This window comes from Camelina sativa, chromosome 13 (assembly GCF_030686135.1).
Source record: "Camelina sativa cultivar CO46 ecotype springtype chromosome 13, ASM3068613v1".
Lineage (NCBI taxonomy): Eukaryota > Viridiplantae > Streptophyta > Magnoliopsida > Brassicales > Brassicaceae > Camelina > Camelina sativa.
This window is the reverse complement of record NC_141892.1, coordinates 1,108,349-1,135,913: the sequence shown is the minus strand read 5'-3', so window position 1 is coordinate 1,135,913 and position 27,565 is coordinate 1,108,349. Positions and strand designations below refer to the sequence as shown.

At 34.1% G+C, this 27,565-nt stretch overlaps 6 protein-coding genes and 1 long non-coding RNA gene across 20 annotated transcripts; 3 read left to right on the top strand and 4 right to left on the bottom strand.

Moving 5' to 3' along the window:
- Nucleotides 1–1,946: 1,946 nt before the first annotated feature.
- LOC147929096 (uncharacterized) lies at nucleotides 1,947–5,259 on the bottom strand. Of its 12 annotated transcripts, none has more exons than XR_015578773.1 (5): nucleotides 4,997–5,259; nucleotides 3,893–3,981; nucleotides 2,631–3,790; nucleotides 2,484–2,543; nucleotides 1,947–2,381 (listed from the first exon to the last, which is right to left on the bottom strand). It is a non-coding gene; the product is annotated as an uncharacterized LOC147929096 (long non-coding RNA). The 12 variants fall into 12 exon arrangements; XR_015578763.1 differs by having other exon boundaries at nucleotides 2,631–2,775; nucleotides 3,893–4,723; nucleotides 4,997–5,206; XR_015578766.1 differs by having other exon boundaries at nucleotides 1,947–2,343; nucleotides 2,426–2,543; nucleotides 2,631–2,775; nucleotides 3,893–4,723; nucleotides 4,997–5,177.
- Nucleotides 5,260–6,102: 843 nt separating this feature from the next.
- LOC109128310 (MATH domain and coiled-coil domain-containing protein At2g42465-like) lies at nucleotides 6,103–6,721 on the top strand. Its single transcript, XM_019234436.2, has one exon. It carries the CDS (start codon nucleotides 6,155–6,157, stop codon nucleotides 6,614–6,616), a length of 462 nt encoding a protein of 153 aa, XP_019089981.1. The 5' UTR covers nucleotides 6,103–6,154; the 3' UTR covers nucleotides 6,617–6,721.
- Nucleotides 6,722–9,007: 2,286 nt separating this feature from the next.
- LOC104734375 (exocyst complex component EXO70A1) lies at nucleotides 9,008–14,103 on the bottom strand. Of its 2 annotated transcripts, none has more exons than XM_010453932.3 (12): nucleotides 13,721–14,103; nucleotides 13,500–13,595; nucleotides 12,628–12,833; nucleotides 11,910–12,140; nucleotides 11,447–11,585; nucleotides 11,157–11,369; nucleotides 10,446–10,651; nucleotides 10,137–10,337; nucleotides 9,946–10,045; nucleotides 9,744–9,844; nucleotides 9,511–9,657; nucleotides 9,008–9,406 (listed from the first exon to the last, which is right to left on the bottom strand). In XM_010453932.3, exons 1-12 carry the CDS (start codon nucleotides 13,877–13,879, stop codon nucleotides 9,283–9,285), a joined length of 1,923 nt encoding a protein of 640 aa, XP_010452234.1. In that variant the 5' UTR covers nucleotides 13,880–14,103; the 3' UTR covers nucleotides 9,008–9,282. The 2 variants fall into 2 exon arrangements, with proteins under 2 accessions (XP_010452234.1, XP_087338752.1); XM_087482626.1 differs by having other exon boundaries at nucleotides 12,628–12,829; nucleotides 13,721–14,049.
- Nucleotides 14,104–15,420: 1,317 nt separating this feature from the next.
- LOC104734374 (ras-related protein RABC2a) lies at nucleotides 15,421–17,382 on the top strand. Its single transcript, XM_087482632.1, has 7 exons — nucleotides 15,421–15,566; nucleotides 15,880–16,072; nucleotides 16,326–16,394; nucleotides 16,477–16,542; nucleotides 16,637–16,758; nucleotides 16,850–16,978; nucleotides 17,058–17,382. The coding sequence occupies exons 2-7, from the start codon at nucleotides 15,937–15,939 to the stop codon at nucleotides 17,166–17,168; spliced, it is 633 nt and encodes a 210-aa protein (XP_087338758.1). The 5' UTR covers nucleotides 15,421–15,566; nucleotides 15,880–15,936; the 3' UTR covers nucleotides 17,169–17,382.
- Nucleotides 17,383–17,454: 72 nt separating this feature from the next.
- On the bottom strand, nucleotides 17,455–19,503 carry LOC104768526 (ras-related protein RABE1d). 2 transcript variants are annotated; one of them, XM_010453930.3, is made up of 8 exons: nucleotides 19,167–19,503; nucleotides 18,875–18,947; nucleotides 18,674–18,774; nucleotides 18,432–18,497; nucleotides 18,221–18,318; nucleotides 18,080–18,142; nucleotides 17,899–17,991; nucleotides 17,455–17,804 (listed from the first exon to the last, which is right to left on the bottom strand). In XM_010453930.3, exons 1-8 carry the CDS (start codon nucleotides 19,237–19,239, stop codon nucleotides 17,721–17,723), a joined length of 651 nt encoding a protein of 216 aa, XP_010452232.1. In that variant the 5' UTR covers nucleotides 19,240–19,503; the 3' UTR covers nucleotides 17,455–17,720. The 2 variants fall into 2 exon arrangements, with proteins under 2 accessions (XP_010452232.1, XP_019090502.1); XM_019234957.2 differs by having other exon boundaries at nucleotides 18,871–18,947; nucleotides 19,167–19,464.
- A 1,879-nt stretch (nucleotides 19,504–21,382) lies between these two features.
- On the bottom strand, nucleotides 21,383–22,581 carry LOC104734372 (zinc finger protein ZAT5-like). The gene has a single exon (XM_010453929.2). The coding sequence runs from the start codon at nucleotides 22,398–22,400 to the stop codon at nucleotides 21,519–21,521; it is 882 nt and encodes a 293-aa protein (XP_010452231.1). The 5' UTR covers nucleotides 22,401–22,581; the 3' UTR covers nucleotides 21,383–21,518.
- Nucleotides 22,582–26,149: 3,568 nt separating this feature from the next.
- LOC147929095 (uncharacterized) lies at nucleotides 26,150–27,533 on the top strand. The gene is made up of 6 exons (XM_087482350.1): nucleotides 26,150–26,183; nucleotides 26,299–26,419; nucleotides 26,559–26,738; nucleotides 26,905–27,021; nucleotides 27,131–27,282; nucleotides 27,376–27,533. Exons 1-6 carry the CDS (start codon nucleotides 26,150–26,152, stop codon nucleotides 27,531–27,533), a joined length of 762 nt encoding a protein of 253 aa, XP_087338476.1.
- The last annotated feature ends 32 nt before the right edge of the window (nucleotides 27,534–27,565 follow it).

Genomic DNA, 27,565 nt, shown 5'->3' with positions numbered 1-27,565 from the left:
TTTAGGGAGAGTTACTAGAATATTACATAAAAGCTTCCTTATTACAAAAGTAGCATACAATAGTTTGTAATTACTAGAATAAACTTTGTACCCATACTACCCCTGAAACTAGTGTTGATAAAAAGGTAATTACGGGTAATGCCATTAGTAGAAAAAAAAAATTTTGGGAACTGGGATAAAGTCTACCGATTCTTTGATGGTACATTTATATAGGTGACTGATTAAAGGTGTACGTCAGATATTTTTGGTACACTTAGTTGTAGTGTTGGTACACTTATCGGTCAACATAGATGGTACACTTAGTTGTAGTGTTGGTACACTTATCGGTGGACGTAGATGAATCGATAGATATCAATAAGTGTACCAACACTACAACTACAACTAAGTGTACCAAAAATATCTGATATACACCTTCAACAGTCAATATGACCCAAAAGATATTTATGGTAGACTAATGGCCTGTTGCGACAGATTTATGCGACATACCTCATCCTTTACAGATATTTTTAGTATACTTTGTTTGTATTGGTAGACTTCTAGTATATGGTAGATTTAGTAGGCATTTTTGACAGCTGTAAAGTCTTACCAGAATAATACGAATTTGTTTGAGCTGGCAAAGACAGTCTAGCGTTGTGATAGACTTATTGGGGGATCTATATAACTCACTTTTTATAGGTTTTTAATTTAGAAATCAGATGTTGAGATGAAAATCTATAATAGTTGAGTAAAAACCCCACAAGTGAAACCAGAAAAATAGACATAAATCGTGAAAAAATAAAGTGAGGCAGGAGAAATTAGGGTTTTCAGTCGTATGTTAGAGGTAGAAGACGAGGATATTCTGGTAATTTCGGGTTCATTAAACCTAAAATCGAACGTGTACGTACATATAAACGTGTACGTACATATGAACGCATACGTACATAACGTTCTTGAGATTAGTGTACGTACATAACGTTCTTTTGCTTAGTGACGTCCATAAATCCGTTTTAATGAACAATATTATTGTAATTTTGTAGTCATCTTCATCATATCTTCTTCTGCAACTCCAGCTAATTATTCACCGGAAATGGAACAAGTAAAAGATGTTACTAGAAAAGTAAGAGATGTTACTAGAAAAAGTAAGAGATGTTAATAGAACAACCTATGTAATTCGTAATTGTTTATTTATTTATTATATTTTTGAGAGGTAATGAACAATAACCACACAAAATTACATTTTAACTATAGAGGGTAATATTTAGATAACATAAATATATAATACTCAGTTCAACTAGGTACAACTAAATATATATTTAGATTTGCATTTATATTTAAAATATGAAAATGATAATTAAGGTTTATACAAATTTCTTTACATATTGAACTATTAAAGAACTATGTTTAATCAACAATACAAGAATTAATCACTTTCTAATACATACTATCGTTTTCACATAAAACATTCTTTATAGTATGAGGAAGACTTAGTAAGTGATCACCTCAAATGAAGCAAAAGAGGTGAAAACCAAGTTTTTATGAACATTGTGTTATGGCTTTACTTGTATATGCTAATTAATAGTGATAAATTTTGTGGTCAACTACTAATTAACAATTTATATTATAGTCCAACTGGAAATACAAAAAAAATGCAAAAGTTCAACTATGAATACGAGAGTACAACTGGACAACTATGGAGTCACAAACTTTGTGATTGAGTACCCTACAAACTTTTTGATTTCCTTGAAAATGCGAGGGAGTGTTACAAGAATGGACTCACACCGCACTTGTGAGCACACTAGTACGAGACGACTTGTGGAAGTGTCGAGGTGGTGGTGATGAAAGTGAATTGAGTAACCGGTTTTGAGGCTTTATCTAAGGAGAATCCGCACAAAGATAAAAGACTCAACGAATCAGCCAAGTGAAGGGAAACCAGACACACTTAGAAGAAACACAAGAACAAGACGATGTTTTGAAGCAAACGACAAACCGATTTTTTTTATTACTTAGAAAATGCGTCCATACAAAATGCTGAACCAAACGGTCATAAAATACGCAGAAAAGGAAACTAGATATGCGAAGTAATGGAGGAGAACGTTGGAGTTTCTAGCTGTTTGGCATTGATGGTGGAGCATTGACGATGGTGGCTGAGAAGATACTCATGTCTTTAGGGTTGAATGGACGTCCTGGATTGTATTGATGAAATGAAGGGCCTGGATCAAAAGAAATGGGCGTGGACTTGAGAAGAAAGGCAAGAGGATCACCGAAAAAAGAAAGTTTCCCTTTCTTTGAGTCTTTACGTGTAGCCAAGAACCGATAAGCAATCTCCATGGAAGTCCAAGTCACTAGAGGAGAATATTAGGCCTGCTATTGATCTTTGCAAGGTCAGGGACATAGCTGAAAATCTAAGAGAGATAAACACCAACAACAACAAAATCTTTGGTCAAACCTGTCGAAATTTAAGAGATTGACACTAAAAGTCCAAAACAGATTGACATAGATCAAACCATATGTGACTTGGGAAGTCCAAAACAGATCGAAGGTGAGAAGTTGTCAAAGTATAAAACCTGGGAAAATCCAACATTTTAAAAATCAGCCAATCATACGTTACATCTCATTTTGAGCTATTGTATTAGTTTGAGACTTAAACAAACCTTTTTTTTGCCGTTGAATGATCTGCTGCAATGATGAGTTGTCTCTAGCAAGTCACTTATCACAATCACCACTTCAACCATCCCTCCAACTCTCTTATGTTGGTCTTCATGGCATATAGTTCCACTTCCAACTTTTAGATGCTCTCTGAAAGTAAAATATACCCAGATTTTTAAGACTTAACTTGCAGAATAACTTAACAGACATTCATACTCGGCATCTTAAACCCAGCAGAACCTTGTACAAATACCAATAGAATAATGAGATAAATCAGCAGCATACGCATGTGCTTGGTAGATATAGAACTCAAGATCAACACAACACTCTTAGTAACATACTATTTTCTAGACCTAGTTATGCCTTATGACTTTTATCAACCTACACAAGTGTTTGGTTGAGCACCGCATAGGACCTATGTTCAACATATAGCATAACACATCACAATCTGCGAAATTAGAAAACTTATGTTTGACGGTAACTAACAAATCATGACACCAGCTTCATGATCACATCTTCCAATATGGTTGTACTTAATCAACTTGAAAAACATCAACCTCACCATTGACAAAATTGAACTGGTCATTTTCCTCTTTGAACTCTCCCTAATGATAGCAGTTAACTCTCACCAAGAATTTGTTACCAGACCATAGAAACCGTAGGTTAGAGTCTATAAAAAAAAAGATACTTAGAACAAAGAGGTTCTTGAAGCATTTTCTCGAGCACTTGGTGTGCTTCTTGCTACAGTATTTTTTTTAAACCATTCGGACACAACTCACACAAGACAAATCGACAAAACTATTATAAATTTTAACTAACAATAAAACAATTTATCAAACACTACAACGATGTCATCAAACACTAAGACGAAGACATCAAACAAAACCCGAATTTGCCAAACAAGTGTAAGACAAAACATGAATTTCATGTCTAGTCTATGGAGAGGCAGACCATCAAAGACTTTTAGATCATAAAAGTTTAAAACTTCTCTAAATGGCTCAAAAGTCTCAATGAAAACATGGAACACGAAACTGACTCAGAATCTCAAACACGTTATATAAATAACAAAACCGCATCAAAATTTGGAGAAAGAGAAAACTGTAGTTTAATGGTTAAAGGCACTTGCCGGATCGATTAATGGTTAAGCTGAGATGCATTGTTTAGACTGTCCTTCAAAATTTGACAGAAACATACAAAGGCACAAATTCAAGGATCTTGGTTACTTAAAAAAAAAAAGTTTGCAAAAAGGAAATGGAAGCAAACATACCAGTGTGTATGACCAGGAATCACTTGGACACGAACCTTGGCCTTCCGGAAATCCCAGACATGTATGCCAGATTCATCCTCTGCAGTTATCTACACAACTGAATGTTTAATCCATCACAGCTAAGATATGATAATATTTTTATACCAAGTCAAAAGCTTGAGTGCTACAACGATTTTATTCAGCTCTGTGCACGGACGATGTAAAGAACAGTCTAAACAATGCATCTTAGCTTATTGGCTCTTTTGGGTTTGTGTGTTTGTTTTAAACGGAAGCAGAGAAATAGAGTGACAACAGAAGCTAGAGGTTAGTAAGACTTCTGAGCACCAATGAGGAGATTTCAGATTCTAAACATTGGCAATGTATTCCAAGCAGACTAATATATGCTCAAACTCCCTTCTCCTATCACTATCTCAATTTGAACTCAGTCTAGCTTCGTTCTACGAGACTACCCAGATCAATCGTATCTCCTAAACTCTAAATAGCCACATGATCATCTTACTCTTAAGTGCTAAACCTGAACTCGTTCATCTATAGACTAGGCATACACAAATTGTAAGAAGCATTGATCTTGAATCCGTAAGGCTTCTTGTCAGAGGTTTGAGCTTTAGTCACAGAACCGCGGAGAGTCTTGGTCAAGGAAGAAGAAGAATCAGATCCAGAGATGAGTGAGGTTGATCTAAGACCGGTGAAACTAGGGATTGAGTTAAAGCTCACAGCTTGTGTCCTAGACTGTGGTGTAAAGGAGCTGGCTTTAGACGAGTAAGAAGATCCAATTGAAAACAAAGAAGCTGATGTTGCTGCTGCTGCTGCCATTGTTTTGTTCTGTTTTCTCTGTTTTTACAAAAGAGATATTTAAAAAAAAACTTGTTCATACCTAATTAACATTTTACAGGGGAGACAGATCTATAAGTGAATTCAAGCAAATAAATCAAAACCCTAATCGAAGAAAGACGTGAACCAGATCGAAAAAATATCTAAAGGAGAACTCAGCTACTAACAAAAAATTCAGAGGAACAAATCGTAAGAATCAAAGAATGGATTAACCCAGTTCTAAAAACCAAATCTTTTTATTAAAAACGAAAACGAATTGAGAAAGAAACTAACCTTGGAGAAAGCTTCTTGATCTGAAAAACCAAAAAGCGAGAGAAAGAGGGAAGGATTAAAGAATTTGCTCTGTTCGCTGTAGAGAGCTCAGTGAAGAAGAAGAAGAGAAATGAGATTAGGTGACACGATGAAGGAAACAATCTTTTATTTAGAAGAGAAATTTAATTATAAATGGCACTACTGTAATAAAACACACAACCCTGGTGGTTTAGAAGTAATAATCAAACTTTTCTGTGTTGTTTGAGTAAGTCGAAAATCATAACGTGTTGTTCTAGTAATAAACCTACTTTTATGTAATTTCCCTTAAATTTATTGCTTTTTTTTAGCCAAACATGATTTTGTAGGTTTTGCAATGTAAACCATGTACTTCCGGTTTTTGGATTTCCATTTAATTCTCTTATTTCTTTAATATTTATTTACAAATTTTTTTAATATCTATACACAAAGTTGAACGTGTTAGTAATTGGTGGTGTACTTAATAGCGAGATTCACTCAACGGTAGTAGGTTAGTGCTAGACTAGATCATCTTCGGATGTAGTCTAGACTAGATCATCTAGGCAGTTTGGTTCACATGAAGTATAGAGAATCGACCAATTAATGAGCATGTATACTTGTGTTAATTGTCACTGCCCATGAGTTAATTATTACAGGCTTTACAGCTCATCTAGCAATCGCACCTTTTTATAATATTCCACTAATAGAATAAATTTGATAAGTTTCATGGAAAAAATTACTAATGAGTAAAAGATTCACTGCGAATGTTCAAGTAAATTCAGTATCTTCTCGTTTATTTAATTTCGTGATTCTATTTTCTTTTAATTTTCCGTGATTATACGATTGTTTTGTAAGTTGCAAACTAAACCTAATTTTGTTTCCTTTTAATTTCACTAATTCCTAGTTCAAAACAAATCCAAAAATAATACAAAATTATATATGATTTTATCTTATTTTCAAGTAAACCCAAAACCAAAATAATATCTAAAAAAAATTAACAAACTCGATTCAGATTTTATTTAGAATAGAAAAAGCTTAGGCTTCTTTTGCTGCCTCTATAAATAACGAAAGGTAGTTCTAGAAACATATCAACTCATGTAGAGAAAAAAAAAACAAACTTTTCTCTGAGACTTCCATCGCTATACCTACTCCAAAAGCCAAGTGATGGGGAACCAATTTCAGTTGCATAGACGAAAAAAGATCAGAGTCAATGGTTTCGTCATTGATGCTTCTAACATCACGTTAGCAAAGTGGATTTTTCAGACGTATCCAGAGACTACAGATAATGTCAAAGTGCAAAACCAAAGTCTCAGGAATACATACATGAACCTTCTCTGCCGCACCATCGGGATACTTTACCACACGCCTCTTGGTTATCTCACCGAAGCTGAATTGACCAAAGCCTCTAAGGATTTGCATGATCTGACACAAGTCGGTTTTAAACTCGACTGGTTGAATTCTAAGTTTGACAAGGTCTCCTCGGAAAAGAAGACTTCTGAAGAACGGATTGTGGAACTCAAATTAGAGGTCAAGAAACTCGTGATGACCGTGTCTGATCTCAAAGTTGAGAGGAAAAACGAGAAAAAGAAATTGAAGAAGCAACCAAGCTGGATACACTTGGCCTAAACTTTTTTTTTTTTCTTCTTAAACACTTTATTTTATTATTCAGATAATACAACAGTTTTTTTAGGGTTATCTAATCTTTTGGTTTTTTTTTTTTTTTTTTAATTATTAGGATTGTTTTCTAATTTTTTTTATACGAGTTTTTAATGTCTTGCCAGACACGCTTTAACTAGGGCTCTCTTGGCTTGGTTTTCTTCATAGTTCATAAATCATAAATTCATAATCATACATACTCGTATAAATGTAACTGGCTAGAATTGGAGTATTAATGGGCTAAAAATGGGCCAGCGTAAAAGTATTTTTGCTAAATAATTTTTTGAAGACACTTATTAAAGAAAGATGGGAAAGATAGAAGTGGTGTTTGGTTTTAGAAATAAGAAACCGAATATTCTTTTATTCCTCACACACAGATAGGAACACACCTGAATGGTGCATCACACACACACATTCAAACGAAATTAAAGACAACAAACCAAACCGGAAACAAAGTAAACAAGGAAAATAGACAAAAAGAGAGATAGTAAGGTAGTGAAATAATAATAATCTGCTGATTCCGAGGGGAACCGAAGCTTGCCAAAGGATCGAAGTTGCCCAAACGAGGGATAATAAAAGACACATCAAGCTTGTCTTCATCAACCTTCATGCAATCTTCATCGCTCCATTCATTACACAATCCTCATCATCATATCATCATCACCATATATATATATATATATATTGATAATGATAATAATGATGAGGATCGTTCAGACAACACCCATAAATAAACACAATTTCTTGATCATAATCTCCAAGAGATTTATACTTCTTACCTTTTGTGAGTTTGGGGCCATCCCCTAAAGAGAAACTTGAACCTCTCAAAACCCTTTCTTGGTGAGATCTTCTGATTGATTCAGAGGGTTCTTCAGCTTCACTTTCTTTAGGGGATGGCCATATTTTTGTGTGTATGGTTGTTGTGCCAAAGAGAGTTTCAACAATGGATGTTGTTAGGGTTTTATGGCTTCTCTCTTTGTCTTTGGTCATGGAGACAAATTAAACGAGAGGTTGAAAACACTCAATGCAATAAGCAATAGTGTTCTCTCCACTTTTCCTTTAAAATAACTTTCTCTATAATAATTAATCAACTCAGTGTAACCAACTCAGTGTAACCACTGTATCCCGTGTCTGTTGATGATTGATTATTTTGTTTTTTTCTAAACTGTACCCAAAAGTGAATACAAGTATAACATGTATTTTGTATATTATTATATATACGGAATACAGACATGTAAACTATTTTGTGAAGAATATATTTGTATGTAAAACCACATGAATTCAAAGTATTTGGTTCTATAAATTATTGAAGTATAAGTAAATAAAAAATAAAAAATAAAAAGAAAAATAGGTATACTATTGGTGTAAAGGAGAATAAAAGTAAGATTTCTCATTGGTGTAAAGATGACATTGAAAGAAATCAAAAGTATTATTTTTAATATTAATTAGGGAATAAAGTGGAAGAGATGATGGAAATGGGGAAGTCCATGTAAAGATGTTGGGAGAATTTGGATCTTCTAAAAGGAATATGCCATTACCAAACATGTGTGTTTTAAACAACAAGCTCATCTCATCACTCTTTTACTTTACTAATAAATCATATGTCTTTCCCACTTTTTGATTTAAGTATGTACGTCGGTAGAGCTCTATTTGTCTTGTCCCGCTCAATAACAAGGTTGTGGTCTGTTTCTTATGGTTAAAAAATTATTTGGGGGTTGTTTTGCATAATGCATAGTATCTTGGACTATTATATAATTTTCGGTTTGTTCCAAACGAATTCTCTTGACGTACTGGTTGATTACATCGCCTTATCGGACATTTGAAAGGTGATTACTGTTTAGCGTCAATTTTTTTCTTTTTCAAATTGTTTAAGGCTTAACAGAAAATAAAATTATAAAATTAAAACTCATATCTAATTAAATGGTTAATAGATCAAGGCTGCATCTACAATATGGAGCATCATAAGTTTCATAACAACGAAAAAGAATCAGGTGCTTAATGATTAGAAATATTCTTGACAGATTAATCGAATATGATAGTTAGGTAACTAATAAAATGTGGTGGAGCTGGTTAATTAATTTTTAAGTTGAATAATTAGAGTGGTAATGCCAGAATGAAGACATGTTGCGATTAGAAACCACTAGACAAACTGATTTAATCGCCTAAATCCATAAAGAAAATAACAGATTCGGTCCGAATGAGAAATTCTTGTCCCCATGATTTTTGTTTAGCTGTTTAGACAAAAATTATTGGCTCGACCTATCGTATAACAGCTACTAGAGAATCGTCTAAAAGCAACTGCTGATTATATCATCTTATTATTAGTAATTAGTTGGCTCCTTCACTGCATACTATTCTGTCTTTTGAAAATTATGCTTATGATTCTTTCAAAACGTGAACGTAACACAAAAGGAAATAAACCTCTGTCTCCAAGTAATTTACACACTTAAGAGTTGCTAAAGAAAAACATTTTCACATTCCGTAACCAAAGAATAGTAGAATACAAAATCGAATAGTGGACACTCCATATACAATGGCAACGAACCTTAATCATGAAAGGTAAGATTTGATAAAAAATTTACCTTACACGATATGTTTTTCATCATCTTTATTCTTCAGCTGTTTTCTTTTTTGTTTTACCGGCGTGGTTGTTGTTCATTCATAGACTTTCCTTCAAACAACTCACCCAACAATCTTTCAAGATCTTCAGCTGTATACTTTATGTATTTCTGAGGATTCTTCCCACTCTCAACCAAAGGCCTACACCGATCATAGGTTTAAATCTCAGTAGGGTTTTTAACATTTTGATCAAATATGTTTTAAAAAAGCTTTTGTAGATAATAGAGAAAAAAGGAGAATTTTACCCAAAGCGTTTGAGGAATGATCTGTAAGCAGGCAATAATACTTCAGCTACAGCAAGTCTTAATGACTCTCTTAACTCTGTGTCTGGAACTGTCCATTGAGATTGTCTCTGATGCAACTCATCAAACTGCATATTAAACATCTTGAACCTGTTCCATTTTTAAAAAGTTAACAATTCATCATTACCACTTAAACATGTCATAATTACTGTTGATTTTAGCTGTTGAAGCCTTACCTCTCTTTTAATAATCCTCTTGAAACTCCACTGCTGTTTCCTCCCTCTAAACTTCCTCCCCCAGATGTTGTTAAACCTTGCGCCGATGAGGATTGTAATATCTACCAGATACATATAAAAGTTTCTTAATCACAATATAATGAACATTTTTTATATAGTCGGATTTATTTATATAGATTATAGTTAGACAAATAGAAAGAACCTTTGTCCAGGCAATCCTTTTGTATTGATTTGCATGTTGCTGAACGATACGCCTATGTCTTTGAACCCAATCATCGCCTAACAAATCCTTGGCTTCTGACCTGAAAAGTTATGATACAGAGAAATCTAAGTGTCGGTTTTTCTGTTTAGTTAACTCCTGATCAGTCTTTAGAAACGTGAAACCAAACATACCTTCGCACAGATCTGACCATGTAATGAATGTTGTTCATCAGGAACAAGTGTGTCAAAGCAGGATCCTTGTACTGTTTTGATTTTCCGTCTAAGTTGTTTTGAAGTGCTTGCATTATCCGCATTGTTACGGATGCTAGCTGCGAATTTGAGTCATCTCCATTTCCAAATTCCAAGAAGAGTTGCTTCAATGTTGTTTGGTAGCTGACACCAAAGACCATCAATTAAAGTGTGGAAGAAGAAAGAGACTCAATGCAATTAGTTGGGCTAGTCGGCTAGTCCTAATCAAATCGACATGTAAGCTGTACTTACTCGAATAAGAACTTCACATAATTGATGACATAGCTTGTTAGTGGGTGGACAGTTCCATCTAGAACAGCAGTCTTTGTAGCATCTTTCTCAACAGCTTCTTCGAAATCACCAAACGTTTCCTGAGCAGTTTGCGCCAACCGCTTTGTCAAGCCCGTAGCAGAATCTCTAATTTCAAGGCAAGCTTTACCTTTGAAAATAGTCTCAATCTGTCCATGGACATAAATTTCATGAGGTTGTGGTACCATCTAATGTTATCCATACAATGTAGCACAAAAACTAACAGGTAATCAAACAAATCCGATCACAGTAACTCCACATGGTTAGAAAAACATTAAAGACAATCAATTTCCAAACATTACTTAAGTAAATAAAGCAGCTAGGTTGACATCTCTAAGAAGTAAGTGGTGAACTCTATGCATAACTATGTAAACTAAACTTTATGTCTTAATCTGGTAAATCATAATGTGTCAATAAAAGAAAAGTACAGGGCTGCATCATCCTGTATTCTAAAATTTCATCTCACTAGCTTTCTACAAATGAAATACAGATTTGAAGGTGAATCAAGCATGTACCGAAGTTCGTAGTACTGAAAACTGTACAGTCTAAAAAACAGAAAAATCCACCAAAAGCTGACACTACAGAATAATTTTTCATTTTCAGTAAATGTATGGCGACATAATATTATTAGAGCAACAATGAGAAGATTATTACCTCTGTATGAAGCTCTCGCATTATCTCATACATGTCTAAGAGTACAAACAACTTTTCTGGAGATCTCTTGCTCCTGGCTATAGCATCCCCAAAGCTAAGTAGCATTGAGACACTGCTCACTGTAACTTCGGCAAAACACTGATCACTAAGAGAATCGAAGCCTCGAAATATCTGGTCACATACTTGCCTTTCTCCAGCAAAGAGTAATTTAACCTGTTGAAAAAATTATCAGGAGTTAAGGGTCCACAAAACATATTATAAATATGCCGAACTTTAACTCGCGTTCTTACAGCAATGCGCATGAAATGGATCCAATTTCCAATTTTTGCCTCCAAAACTTCCCACTGCATCCTCTGAACATCCTCTTTGCTAAGTTTTTCAACTCCCAATTTCTTTAGGCTTTCATCCAAGACAAAAGAACGTGTTTCACTGAAAAAGCACAAAAGATTGAATAGAAGGAGATTAAAGACAAATTCAAAACACACAAATGCATCATAAATATGTATAGGGAACATGCCAGTAGATTATGCAATTCACTGCTTAAATTTGACAATAGTAGTAGTTGCAGTATCACATATATCATATGGAAAAAAAGACAAAGCTGATCCAATGCATTAGACGTATGAGACAAATAGCAATGCATCTAAAAATCATTTTTTCAGATCAGGTAAGCAAAAACAGTGTAGTGCACACCACAGCCAAACAGTTTGCTTCTCTTCAGAAAACATTTCTGACCAAGAATCAAAAGTTCACCTATAAATTTGTAGCAACTGTTGTTGGTGACCAGCCTGAACCATTTGCTGTGCCAAATCATGCAAAAGTGGCAATACCCTTGATGGAATGAGGATTGGAAGTGTATAAGAAGCAGTTTCTGTATCATCATTGTGATGTGCGCCGTGTGGTTTTCCACCTCCATCACCGTCTGAGGATGGTCTCAGTGAGTTGGGAAGGCCATCAAAAAGGCGATCAGGCTCCACGGCTTTACTGATCATAACAGAGACAAATCGAAAAGGATAATGAGGACAAGATGAATATAGATACTTGAAAATGTCTATTAATTTAGACTTCCTAGAAATAGATGGCTACAGCATTAATCAATTTAAAACCAGTTGTCTGGAACACTCGTACATAGGGCACTTGTACATATTAACAAATTCGATAATTCGGAAAAAATTATCATTCTACGCTAATGCATTTTTCTCGTGCTAAATATGGTTCTTGGTTATTTGCAAGAAAGGTTAAAAAGTAAGACCCTCGCTGAGCGAAGAATAGATCCTGAAAACTAACTAGAAAGAGTAACCAACATCGACAGTTAGCTATGTTCCCTGAAGTTAAAGGAAGGTAGGAGTCCTAGTTATAGCATGCAAGAGCATATATCTAGAAAAAGTAACTGTCATTTTTTCATCAGATGAAGTGCTAACTTTTCTCGAGGATGTGTTCAGAAACTCTTATTAGGCACAGAAGCACGAACCTGTAAGAAGCTAGCAACTGCTTAAACTCCTCCTCCAGCTTTGACTGTGCTTTAGCAAGCAAGCTATTTGCATGGTTGAGGACTCCATCACTACTCTTAAAGCTTTTGTTGCTCATAAAGTAACGAATAATTTTCCTGAGTTGAGCTATGGCATCCAGATAACTTTCCAGGTCCTCATGTGGCCCCTTAAGTACTTTAGTCTCTGCCTAGAAATGAATTGAGAGCATAATCAGAGATTGTTTTTTTGTTACAATAAAAGAAAAAAAGTAACTCAGAAACAGCAACCAAAAACGCATGTATTCTCAATGTAGACCATCATAATTTGACTATGAACTTTTTAATACAGAAGAGAGGCCAGAAGGAAAAGATATCATGCAGGGATCCGGTAGAGCTTCCAGCCAACAATATCATCCTTAATAACCATGGATCACATAATGACATAGATATACGTAAAGTAAGAGCTAACAACAACAAACTTAGGGTTTCTAAGAGTTTGAAATCCATACAAGGACCTCCCACAGACGAAAAAATAAGTTCCTCCGGCAAAAGATCCGCATCCTAATTCACTTGGAAGTTATAACCACTAAATATAGAATATATCATTTCTAAAGACCAGTAATCCCACCAAATGATAGCTGAAAAGAGTGTAGCAGCATGATACGTATTGTGCCAAGTCCTATCCTTGCCTAGCATTGAACCAATTTTGGCTAAAAATAGTAAATCTAACATATGCTTAAAGAACTGTTGGGAGTGAGACTAATGAACTTGGTGAATAACATACCGATCCAACCTCTGCTCGAGAACTATCTATTTATAACAATCGATCTGAATGAATGAAATCTCACATAAATGGGGGAACAGAAGCAACAAACCTGACGAAGGAGATCGAATTGAGACAAAATAACCTCAGCAGCCTTAAGAGTCCTATCAATATTCTCATGAGCTTTTCTTATAGCATGCGTTCTAATCTGAGAAATTTTCAAAAAACACACAGTCAAACCAAAATCCGATCAAGTCTCAGCAAACTCTAATTCCAGATCTAAATATAAAAACAATCAGAGACGACGATGAGCAACGGTAAGTAAATAGAGACCTGAGTGGGACGCATAGCCGTTTCAAGAGCAGAGAGACGACTATCGAAAGAGCCGAGGATAGAAACAACATTATCGGTGATGGTTTGACTCTTCTGAAGAGATTCTCTCATCAACACAGCTCTTTCGCTTAGCAGATCCATTCTGCTATCTACAGCCATGGCAAAAAACTGGAGAGAATACTTTGACTCGTCGCCTTCGACGATGGAAGTTGAAGAGAAGAAAGAAAGAGAGACGACGAAGTTACGACTCGGTTTGATTTGGTGGTGACAGAAGCCGACGAGCCGGTACAAAATCCAGCTACGACGCTTTTTTATTTATCTCCCCTTTTAACTTAAATCAGAGTTTTAAACATTCTCTTAAATTACATATTGACCTCTGTTTTAATTATTTTTTGTTATAACAAACATTATAGAATCTTTAAATTTCGATAAAATTTGTTTCCACTAACCAATCACGTAATTTCCAATTTAATATAGTCAGATATACTAACCATAATATAATTCTCTCGTATTATTTTTCTTTAGAAAGTTCAGATTTTGTTACATGTGGTGTGGACAACATTAATGTTGACATATCTAATAAAGGGTCTCTGGCCCACAAAAATGAAAGGCTATGGCCCAAACAGCCCATTAAAGACTGCTGCCAACACAAAGCTGGCATTTAGCCCACAAACTACATTATATAATCCCATTGAAAAACATTAACATACAGATTTTAATTTATTTTCTTAGAGAAGATGTCAAGAGAAGAAGAGGCATGTTCTAATTTACAACATACGAAACAGAGCAAATAAAAATACAATTGACATTATTTGTTTTTTTTCTTTAGTAAGGTTTGACAGTAATTTTTTTACTTTTTTTTATAGGTTTGGAACTACTTGTTGAACCCAAAAAAAGGAGGTTTGATATATGAGGATTGTTAGACGAAGTTGTAGATGATACTCAAACTTGGGTGGCACTTTGGTGGGTCAATTTGGACAAAAGAGTTCTATCTTCCTATGAGTTGAACTAACACCAAACACACACACACACACACAAACATACACTTTAGATCTCAATTTAATTACGATGAAAGCACACGCACTTTGACTATACGCGTGGACTTTTGCACCAGCCAGAGGTGGGGTTTTGAAGGGGCTCGGCTGACAGTAGAGACGAAGGCTAGCTATGTTTGGCTCCCACAATCCATCAATCGCCAACTCTATAATGTTATCACTATCTAATTCATTAATCAATTTCGAAAACCAATTAGTATTGGTGACTTTTCTATTAAAAAAACTTTGACCTTAAAAGTATATTGAAATGATTCTATTCCATACTAAAAAGTGCGTACAAAATCATTGGTTCCATCGGTGACTAATAATTGTAGTTTTAGAAAATAATAATTCAACCTGCTATTTTAGACGGTTCTGTAAAACGTCTAAAACCAACCTAGGTGTTCCAATCGCCTTTTGCTACCGTCAACTTGAACCGCTTTTACAAACCCCCAAAAAAAAAACCAACCGTTTTGCTGATCCACCAAAAACGTTTAGCCAACCACAATGGTTGTTGTCTTGTTGACTACCACCAATCAAAGCAAAAAAAAAAAAAAAAAAATTATTCCATGGCAATCGCAGCCGCGATTTCAAAACGCTAACACACACACACGTCGACAAAAAGAACCTGGGAACCAAAACAGAGACGTTTTAGTGAAGTAAAGTGTCGGAGAGAAGAAAGCAAAGAACAACCAAACGTTACTGTCTCAGGTTTGCTGTGTCTTTGTCTTCTTCCATAAATCTCTCCCATATACTTTTTAACAAAAACAAAAACAAAAAAAAATCTCTTTCTCCTCCTCCTCTCTTTATCGGTAAAGAATAAAAATCTTCTTCCAATTTCTTCATCACATTTTCTTTTCTTATTTTATAAACTAAAACATCAATACACACAGGCAAATAAAAATTCTCCCTTTTTTTTTTTCTTCTTTAGATTGCTCCTACTTATAAAGTAGAAAGTAATGTGCAGCAGATAGATGTAATTATCAACGACGAAGCATCATCATCATCATCATCATTATCAATTAATCATCATTACAGCAGCTTACTAGATTCATATTTTTATTTTCCAAAAAGTTTGCTTCTTTTTAGTAGTAGGATTTGATTTTGCTCTTCTAGGATTTACAGATCGATTGAGAGGGAGAGAGAGAGAGATTAAGCAAATCTGGGGTTTTGTTTAGAAAAATGGGATCTTCATCTGGACAAAGTGGATACGATCTGTCGTTTAAGATCTTGTTGATTGGTGATTCTGGTGTTGGTAAAAGCAGTTTGCTTGTCAGCTTCATTTCTAACTCCGTTGAAGATCTTGCTCCTACTATTGGTAACTTGTGTTTCTCTCTTTGAATTCTCGAGAAAAAAAAAGGTCTCAGATTTACGTTTTGATGTGATCTTTATAATGATCATACTTGCCACTGAAACAATCTTCACTTTTTTTAGTAAGACCCAATTATATAAACTTTTTGTTTGTTAATCTTAGCTGTCTTCTTGTCTTGGTTTGGTTTTAGGGAATCTTGTTTTGTCTGTATTATATATTGTTTGTCTGTTTGATTCAATCCACTTATTATTACTCCTAGGTGTTGATTTCAAGATCAAACAATTGACTGTAGGAGGCAAAAGACTGAAACTCACAATTTGGGACACAGGTGATTCTTCTATACTGAAATTACAAAAGATTTTATGTTCCTAAGAAAAGTGATGATACCTATAATATTCTCGGTGTTGTAGCTGGACAGGAACGGTTTAGAACACTGACGAGCTCTTACTATAGAGGTGCACAAGGAATCATTCTTGGTAATGTTCATCGTCAATCAACCAATCAATCACAGGAGACTAAGAGATCTCTCTGTCTGTATACTGTTTATTTAATGTTTCTTGATGAATGCAGTTTATGATGTGACGAGAAGGGAGACATTTACAAACTTAGTAGATGTGTGGGGTAAGGAGATTGAGCTTTACTCCACTAACCAAGAATGTGTTAGGATGCTCGTTGGGAACAAAGTCGATAGAGTGAGTTTGCAAAATCGAAATTACACAACTTTGTTTTAAAAATATGGTTTGGTCATTCCAATAGTTTTCTTGACGAAGCATATGATTACAGGTATCTGAGAGAGGAGTTAGCAGAGATGAAGGGATTGCTCTAGCAAAAGAACTCAACTGCATGTTTCTTGAGTGTAGTGCTACAACTCGTCAAAACGTGGAGCAGTGTTTCGAGGAGCTGGCTTTGAAGGTAAGATCCTTAATTGGTTAAAAAAACTGATTCCAAAAGAGGGATTTATACATAACAGAGATTGTTTGTGATGAAACAGATAATGGAGGTACCTAGTCTTCTGGAAGAAGGATCAACTGCTGTGAAAAGAAACATTTTGAAGCAGAAACCAGAACACCAGACTAATCCTCAAGCTGGCTGTTGCAGCTAGTGAGCAAAGAAACCAAAACTTGAATCGTTCTGTTGTGTATCGCAAACTGAATCTGATTCTTTTCTCTGCAGTTGCCTCTTTTGTGTGCAGAACATAATGTGTAGCTTCAATGTAAATTTGTGGGATTACTTGTGTTCTTCTTTTGCTTCTGAAATGAGATTTGTAATAATAATATCATAATAGAATAAACCCCATCCAGTGTTTTCTTTTTAAATCCGTGTTTGTTTTGGGTCAAAGCCTCAAAAGTGAACAAGATAAATCCTAATTTGAACTGTGAAGTCAAAAGTTATACACACTACAACAGTTTCATTTCATAACTTCAAAGTCTTTTAACATAGTTTTTTGACCAAACACAGTCTTCCATATCAGGAAGATCATTGTACAGGAAATTATGGAGATAACAAATTAGACATAAAGATCACAGCCATCAATGAGATTTCCTACTCGTTCTAGGTAACAACATGAGATTTATCTCTGATTTGAGACGTAAGAGATTAAAAAGATGGCAAGACAATAAAAAACGAGTGCAGGCGAAAAAGAGCGATCATACTCCTAAACGTAACTACAGCAAGCTGGCTTCTCAGTTGTAGAAGAAGATGAAGCAGTATCTTGTTTAGTGATCTTGATACCTTGGGGCTGCAAAGCAACAAGAACAGTATATACTCAGCTATAATGTCGGAATAAGAGTATGAAGAGCGAGTAACTGTAGTAGATTCCTGCAGAATCTTACCTCTGCCTTTGTATCGGTTTCTGTCAATCTTTGTTTGATGTCTTTTGCGATTGAAAGGAAAACATTTTCGACATTTAGGTTTGTTTTTGCACTCTGCAACAATTGTAATCACATCAGTAATCTCAACAATATATTAGTAATAATAAACAGCAGACATATTTTGTTTTGTTTTCTAGCTCACCGTCTCAAAGAATTTGATTCCATACTCATCAGCCAAAGCTTGGCCCTTTGCTGTTGGAACAGCCTGAAAAAGAAGATCACACATCAGTCTACTACAAACTATTAAGTCATGAAAGTAAGTATGCAACTAAAGACTACTTACCCTCTTGCTTTCATCCATATCAGCTTTGTTACCAACCAATATTTTGTTGACATTATCTGAGGCATGTTGCTCGATGTTCTTCATCCAGTTCCTAATATCTGTTGAAACAATCGTATTCAGTTGCCACAAGACTCACAATCCCATTTCCTCAATATCATTGCAAAATTGACTTAAACAAGATAAAAAACACAAAGAAAAGCAAAAGACATACTGTTGAAAGAAGACTCATCCGTTACATCGTAGACAAGCAATATACCCATCGCTCCCCTGTAATACGCTGCAAGTAATAAAAAATGGACCAAAACGCTTTAAAGGCAGAAACAATGAATTCTGTTTTACTTATGGAAACACTCAAGTTATCATCAAGACAAAACTCAAAGATCAATCAACCTATGTAACTAAAAGATCCGTTCACTTGGTAACAACAACGTTAAATCAAACCCGTTTTATTACCTGTAGTAATAGTTCTAAAACGTTCTTGACCAGCAGTGTCCCATATCTGCAATTTGATACGCTTCCCATCAAGTTCAACAGTTCTTATCTTGAAGTCAATTCTGTATTAAATTATATATACAAACTTAGACGACAACAACAACAACAACAAAAGACAATCTTTTAAGTAAACAACCATTGCATAAGAAGAAGAAGACATACCCAATGGTAGTAATGAAACTTGTAGTGAAAGTATCATCTGAGAAACGTAGTAACAAGCAACTCTTCCCCACACCTGAACATATATATACACACAGAGAGCTATAAAACAAACCAACTTAACACAAAAAACAAAAAGAACTAATTTTGTCAACGAGTTCCACAGTTCCTTAAAGAGTCAATTCTACTACTACTAGTAATACATAGCAGAAACAAATCAAAACCATAAAACCCTAATTAAGATCGCAGAAGGCATAAAACTCTTCCCCACACAGGAATGGAGAAAGAAGCTTACCGCTGTCGCCGATGAGAAGAAGCTTGATGAGGTAATCATAGTCTGAACGAGCTCTTGCCGGCGCAACCGTCATCGCTAGAAGATGTTAAAAGCAAAAAAGAACAAAACTTTACACTAATCTATTGATCTCTTTTGCTTCTCAGCAAAAAAAACTAAAACGAACTCTGCTTTTTTTTTTTTCCACCCGGAAAAATCTCTTCCGACGAAAGATTGAAAAATTTCAGGAGACAAAAAAGCTAAAAGGAATGCTTCTAATGTCGCTGAAGAAAAAAACAAGTTGATGGCTCTCTCTATGCTTACCAAAAATTATTTCGGTGGATGTTATTTTTATTTGTTTATAGTTTTGGACCTGGTATTTTAAAGCATTTTATTTAGCCCATAAGAGACTGTAAACTTCGTAAAAATACTCTAAGCCGGTTTACACTACCCAGATTCAAATTGAATTGGAATATGTTTTTTTTTTTAATTACTAACCAACCGAGTGAAGAAGTATAAAACATGATTGGAATCAAAACTGAAAACATAATGTTTGGTTATGTTATATAGAAAATTTAAATAAGAAAAAAGCCGGTTTAATTACCTAAATCTAGAAGTGAAACCGAATGGTTTAATGGACTAAATTGAAAGAATTAAAAACTGTTGGGTGTGAATATATAAATTTTAAGAAAGTTCGGGGGAAAGAGGGAAAAGGTAGGTCTGATATGATCAAGTGCGGTCGGTCTACAGTAGAACAAAAGGATAATGGAGTTTAAGGTGAGCTGTCAAGCAGTAAGTGGGTGAAAACGGTTGCTTCGCTGTATAGACGTCGTACACTAGCGTAATCCAGCAATGTATCCAATCATGCCAGAGCCTCTGTTTACATGTGGCATGGTTTGGTTCCAAACAAAGTCAATTTCATTCTATATTACTACTACTATTCATCCACATATTATTATTAACTCAACATTTATTTATTTCATCTTTTTAATTATTACTCCACTATACATTTATAACTCCTACGAATTCAACATTGAATTTGTCACGCCTCATTGCGTAAACTGATATATAAACGCCGTGTATGATTTTATTTTTATAAGATATAATATGAAACACTATCCTTTATTTATTTTATCCCAAGTTAATGAGTGACTACATGGGCTCGATGTTTTGTCTTCTTACAAGTGTGGTTAAGACTTAAGACAGTTTGTAATTGTATAAATTAAAAATATGTGAAAAGGACAGAGACTACATTATAGTTTAAAATGTCTCACCGACGTCTTTCTGAAGAAAATTAACTAAACATAGTGCTATTACTTTAAATGGATTAAAACAAGTTCAAGATACCACTCGTATTCAGTTTAGTTTCTGAACTTTTCAGTTGAGGAAAAAAAAAAGTGCATTATACAATCCAATTTATTTGTAGAAGACATCGTTAATCACAACATCAATCGTTATCTAACTGTTAGGAATATTCACTCGTTCTGTTAGTAATATATGTTGCACACTTTTCTCTACATATCGTGTTCATATTTACAAAAGAGATATATAGATGAGTCACATACGAGTCATAGACTATATAAAGACGTAAAACATGATGGATATAGAGATACCACTATACCATAATTGATACGTAGCGTAAGTAGTCTTAGTTTTTAATCGATAGAACATGTTGTCTAGCATATATATAGAAAAAAAACACTGAATTTGTAACAAAGTTTATTATATATTTACACAACACGATCATGAGGATTCGTTACATGTATGTCTTGACTCTTGTGATATATGCCCAAAAGATTGGATGGCATCGGCAGTATATGTATTTTCTAGTGCAAACTACATTCATCAAAATTAGTCGAAGTTACGAATCAATACATATATATACACATCTAATGTACTTCAACCTAGTGTGGACTCTCGAAACAACCTAGATTACTCTAGATGTAGTCTTTTTGATTTAATCTAATGAGATAATCATACATGTACTATTATATTATAAAAGAATCTGAAAAAACGAACAACCCCAAACGGAAGTGAAGTGTATCGAAAGGAGTTAGTGGCGGCTAACAAACGAAGTGACTTTATGCGAAAGTCATCGTCACATGCTTCTTCCGTTCTCCAAGGAACATCCTCATCAGAATCCTTTAATCATTCTCCCAAAGCTAAGTATTGCATTTATATAATACCTCGATCGATGATTTATTAGAAATGTGCTAAGTTATATATGGAGCAATGAATAGTTTGAAAGAATGAAATAATTTGAAGTTAATTGAATCAATGTCAAATTACAAGAATGAGTAGACAATAATAATAAGAGGAGGGTTAATGATGTAAACATATCAAGGTCATAAAAAGTAATTACAAAGAACTACTTAATTAGTGATGACAATCAATCAAAGAATTGGACGCTGCCGCGAAGAGAAGAATCTGATCTTTGGACGCAAACGTGAATTTAGGTTTGTCGCAGCAGCGTTCATCTTCTGGCGCTGGAAGATTCAGATCTAATTGGAGAAAGGTCTTTGGCCGAGTAGATTCTTCATGATGATGATGACTTGATGATGGTGATGATGATATCACTGTTTTGATTGTTGAAGCTGCGTTTGCGTTCGCGTTTATTGTCAAACCTCTATGTCTCCTCATATGACCTCCTAAGGCTTGTCCTGAAGAAAACTCGGCCCTGCAGATCGAACATTCATGTGTTTTCTCCGGTTTCTTGATACCGTCACTGCTAGTTACTTGTAGAGAAAGAAAGCTTCCTACAGCTCCTGCTTTCACCGTTTCAGCGGCAGACACAGATGCGGTTTTCTTCTCGTCGCATTTGAAAACAACGTTTGCTCCAAGTTTGGGTTTCTTGTGGCTAGCCCTGTGCCCTCCTAGCGCTTGGAACGAATGGAAGCTTTTATCACACGTTTTGCACTGGTAAACACCGTCGTCTAGCCCTAACCCTAGAGAAGCCACCGGTTTCTTGTTGATAAAGAAACCCATTTTATGATCGCCACTACTCTTTGCTTTATGTCCTTGAGACAATAGCATTAGACAGTTCGCCATGTCTTCGTCTTCATCAGTAGCTCCTTGGAATTCGACTTCACCAGCTGCTTCTTCTTCTCTCGCCTCCACCAGTGACGATCGCTCACCGCTGCAAACGCTGGATACTGCAGTCATAAGAGGAGAAGCAGAACGCTGACGCTTGGTGCGTTTGCCCTTGATGAGGAGAACAAGACGCGCATGGTCTCCACTCTCCTCAAGAACACTTGTCATGATCCTCCCTTTCTTGATTGGCTCTCTGTATTTCAAGAACACAAAGAGAGAGAGAGATATATGTATTTATGGAGAGAGAGAGAGAAGTATCAAAGAGTGTTTGGTGGGTTTGGTTTATATGTCTTAGTATCTATCTATATTTAAATATGTGATTGTATTTGTTTATACACATAGTACTCATTTGTGTGTATATATAATGAATGGGTAAGAGAGAAAAGATGAGAAAAGAAGCAAACCCCAAAATAACTTTTGGTGAAGGATTCCTTTCTGGAAGTTTTGGTTTGCAAGCCTGGAACCACTTGTTCTCTTCTTGTTTTTTTTTTTTTCTTTTATTTCCTTTCAAATATTTAAATTATATCTCTTCTTTTGGTTAACTTTTGTTTGCTTGTCTTATGAATCACATAAAAAAATTGATTAGTATTTTATCAAATTAAATACTCATAAGCATCCTTAATTATAAATTCCATATGTACACATTAGCTAGTAACAAAAATATGGATTCATTGCCAGCACTAATCTTTGCAGATTTTTTTCTCTTTATAAGAAGGAAAACTATGACTTTCTTTTTCTGTTAGTAGAAGAGTGTCATCATCCTACACAATCTGAGTGCAACATCTTTTGTAATAAAATGAACTTCAATTTTTGACACTTGGAATGTAGTGTATTAGATTAAGAAAGAAATCAAATTTGGATTGCGTATTCTAAATATGTCATTCAAATTATTTATTATCTATTCCACATTATCATTAACTAATTAAAATCCTAAAACTTTAGTAACAGTCTTGTAGTCGACATGTTCATCTATAGTATTTTTGCAGCAGTTTTTGCTCAAAAATACTTTTTGGAAAGTTTTCGTATTTAATATATTGACTTTAATATTAGTTACCAAAAATTTCAAAATTAATTATAGGTAAAATTTTAAAAAATAAGGAAATCTGTCTACCTCATTTAAACATAAATAATGATTCTCTTTCATTTTTATTTGAATTTATATTTAAATTATCTTGAATTATTATATAATACATTTAGTTAATAAAAATTGTGATTTTTTCTTGCATATGATGTAATAAAAAAATTAAAACAGACATATATTACTCAATAGATGAATAAAAAAATACTGGTACAATATCCCACATCGCCTAAAAAATTGGCCAATAGTTCAGAGTCATACTATAAAAGAGACCAAAATGATTCAGAATACAAATGAGTAGAAAGCTTAATTTATCAGGTATTCAAACATAAAAAACTTTAATTTGTTTTATTCTGGTTCTTTATTTTAAAGATTTTTAAAAAGTTAAATATTATAAATATTTATACTTTTAGAAATTTAAACTTTATAAAATATTAATAATATTTAAAAGTTTATGAAGTTTCAAATATAATGTTTAAATATTATAAATATTTCAATTTAAAAAAAAAATAGAAGACCTTTTAAAATATTAATAATATATTTAAACTTTTATGAAATTTCAAATATGAGAAATACTCAACCGTTTTAAGAATTCTAAGTACTATAAATATTTAAATTTTATAAGAAGCGTCAATCTTATAAAATGTAAATGGTTACAATCTTAATAAATAACATATCAACTCAATCTAATATTTATAATACAAAACAATAAATATTAAAAATTAAGATGATATAGTGCGAGTTTAAATATTTCGGGACGGTATATAGCGGGACGGGTTTTGTCGATATTTATATAAATTGAAAATATCATTAATTCGGTGTTACACGGGTAAAACATTATTTCATTATTTTGTTAACACTATTGATATAAAAAAATAAACATATCTAATTAAATTGATTAAATAAATATTATGTAAAAAATAAATTATATTACGATATTATATGGTTTAAACTATATAATTAACAATCATCATACAATTATTTAACCAATAAATACAACTTATAATTTACATGTTTTAATTATAAATAATTTGCTCCACGGTGTACCACAATATTCACAATTCGGTTAGAAGCATATATATTACAAGTTCCTACAAACTTAAGTTGACGTGATGTAACAAATTTTATAATTTGAGTCGTCCAACTATGATATTTATATACAGCTATTAAACTACACATTTAACTTGATAATACGTCGAATTCTAGTCCTGTTTCTCAATACTACTAATCATTGTGGATTTATGTACACTGAACTTAACTTGCCGATTAAAATAATTAAGTTAATTGATTGGAAAGTAAAAGGCAATCGAATTTTGGGGTCGAGTAGTTCATGTGCAGTTGAGCCAACCCACAATTACACAACACACACAATTATGAATCATGATCCTAGTTATATTTAATATTTAAATTATAGTGATATTAGCTAAAAGCGAATTTGAATATATATTATCACTCCCTATGTTTGCGCCTCTTTCTAAGATGTCACCAATTATTTGATCAAACCATTATTAATCTTGTGATTACCTAATAATATGTATTCGGTGAAGTAACCTCCCTTATCTTATAGTTTGTTAAATATTTTGTTTTAATGTGTAAACTGTAGTCTAGGTCTTTGTAGTATACCAATAACTCGGTGGCAGCTATAAAATTCAGGAAAACATTTTATAAAATTTTCATTCTGCATAATTTGATAGAAAATTTCTACAAAAGTAAGCAAAATAATGAGTTTCTTAGAGCTGAATTGATATCCAACTTTTTACTCATTCAACTCTAATACACAATAGTTGTCCTAGGCTCTCTATGATTATTTCTTGCTAACGTGTTATTACAAATAAAATGGATTATTAAGAAGAATAATTTTGAGTGTATTGTGAAGCTAGTAACGCAATATTAAAATCATATAGTATTTAAAATAATCGAATTTAGGAGGAATAATTGATTTAAGTCTTGGCGTCGAGGATAGTTTGTGTTGTGTGTGAAAGAGAGAGCATTGCTTGGCCGCCAAAAGAAGCCATAACTTGCCAACTAGCTAGCTTCACTACTCACCCTAAGCAAAGCATATACTACTTTTTTTTTTAAGTCTTCATCAACATAAATAAGTCGTCACCCATCATATGTATTCATCAACCATCCTAATTACAAAACCTTTTTTTGCACGACTTGTCTGAAACCGTTAAGTAGTAGTGGATGCAACTTGCAAGGGTCACCTAGACAAAATATTGCAAATGACACATGTGTTTTTAATATTGTATATTTACATCGTGATACAAATATTTACTCAAGTTTTGTTCTATAAAACCGGATCCTTCTTGATCAATAAGAAGATTAAGACTATATGGGCCAAATGCAGGCCTGCACTAAATTGAAGGCCCAACCGTTTGTTCGTAACTTAAAATATGAACGAAAGGATTACGTTCCCAGACCAGACCAAAACACAAACCTAAACCCCCTAAATCTGAAAATTATCGTTCGATTGCTAGAAGTCGCTCTTGTCAACGTACAACCATGGACGAATCTACCATCAAAGTAGTCTTCTTCTCCTTATGGATTTTCTTCTTACTCACTCTTTGATTAACCTCTGTGTCGTCTCTCTACTAAGTAATGCGTTTCTTTCGGCACAAGAAAACTATACTGTTCTTCTTCTTCTTCTTATGGGCGGGTTCTCTTCTTACTCGATCGCTCTTTCTGATTAACCTCTGCTTCTCTTTTTAATTAATTAAGTAATGGTTTTCTGATCATGAAGTATATATGTAAGAAAAGTATTATGACTTATGAGAAAAGTAGAATTTCTCATGAGATCTTTTGTACCTTTTTTAGGGTCTGAAATTGCTGGATTTGAATGACAGTGTTGCAGACGCTCCAAAACGCCGCCGGTAAAATTTATTTTGTTCATACATATTATTTTTGGGATTTTTTTCTTTCCCTTTGTTGTCTGTGTTGATGATATCATATAGTATTGATATCAAAATCAAATTTTTGAATAATTAGCATTATCAGGACGATTTCCAGCTTATTATGTCAAGCTTGAGTTGGAAAGACATTTCTCTTCTTGTGGATTGATATTAGTTTGTTGTGTTCCCAAAGACTATGTTAGGGGTATCCTCAAGAGGTACCTTTCTTTTCTTTCTTTTATTTGTGTCTTCTTATTAATTCTCTCTCCTTTCCAGGCTCTCTCATTCATGTTTTAATTATAATCTTAAAAATTTTAATTTTTTTTTTTTTTTAATTATAATCTCAAATTGCATCAGTGTTGCCTTCGTGAGGTTCGAGGGAGGAGCTCCCGAAGAAAAGGCGTTGAAACTTAATAATACTGACGTGGGAGGATGGACTGCAATTGTTAAGCATGCACCCTTTGCGAAACCGTACGATGTTAATCCTGACTTTGATATTTATAATCCCTTGACTTGGAAAACAGAACACACACACATGTAACTTTTGATAAATATTTTCTTCTGCAAATCTTTTTTTTTTTTTTTTTGTTGGATGTACTACTAGTTCTTGTAGTATCTGTAACATATATGTTTTCTAGCTAGAGCCTTTTGTCATGTTACTAATTTGGTTATTTCTCTCCTTGAATTTATCGATATGAATTAGCGTCCGCGTTACCGGATATGACAATTCGCTTCCTGAGATTGATCTCCAAAAGGCGCTCTGTATACATTTCTTTTCATGTGGAGATGTCGTCAATATTCATTTTCTCTATCATACTATGTTTGTGGCTTCTTTCCTCAATTCCTACAATTTTTTTTATTTTTTCTATCCCAACTCTCAAAAGTTGTTGAATTCTAACTAAAGTCTCTGTCTCTTTCGAATTTTACAGTGCAGCTGACATTACCTTTCGAGGAGATGGATGTGTAGAAAAGGCGCTGAAACTAAATGGAAGTAACATGGGAAATATGACTCTCGTTGTTGAACCTATGATATCCAGAAGAAGGGGGCGCACCACCAATTCTGATGGCGAGAGCCACCCAAGTACATACATTTGCTCGCTCTTGCTTCTTAGATTCTTCTTGTTAACAAATTAAAAACCTCTCATTAGTTTCGTTGTTTATTCTTTTATATTAGGTTCTTCACTTAATAAGAAGATGAAGAAGATGGAGAATAAGATGGAGAAGGAGAAGGAGAAGGAGAAGGAAAAGGAGAGGGAGAAGGAGAAGAAGGAGAAGAAGAAGGATAAGAAGAAGATGATGAAGATGATGAAGGATCTCTCCCTTAAGACTTGAAAAATGCTCAATAATCATTATCTGCTTTAATC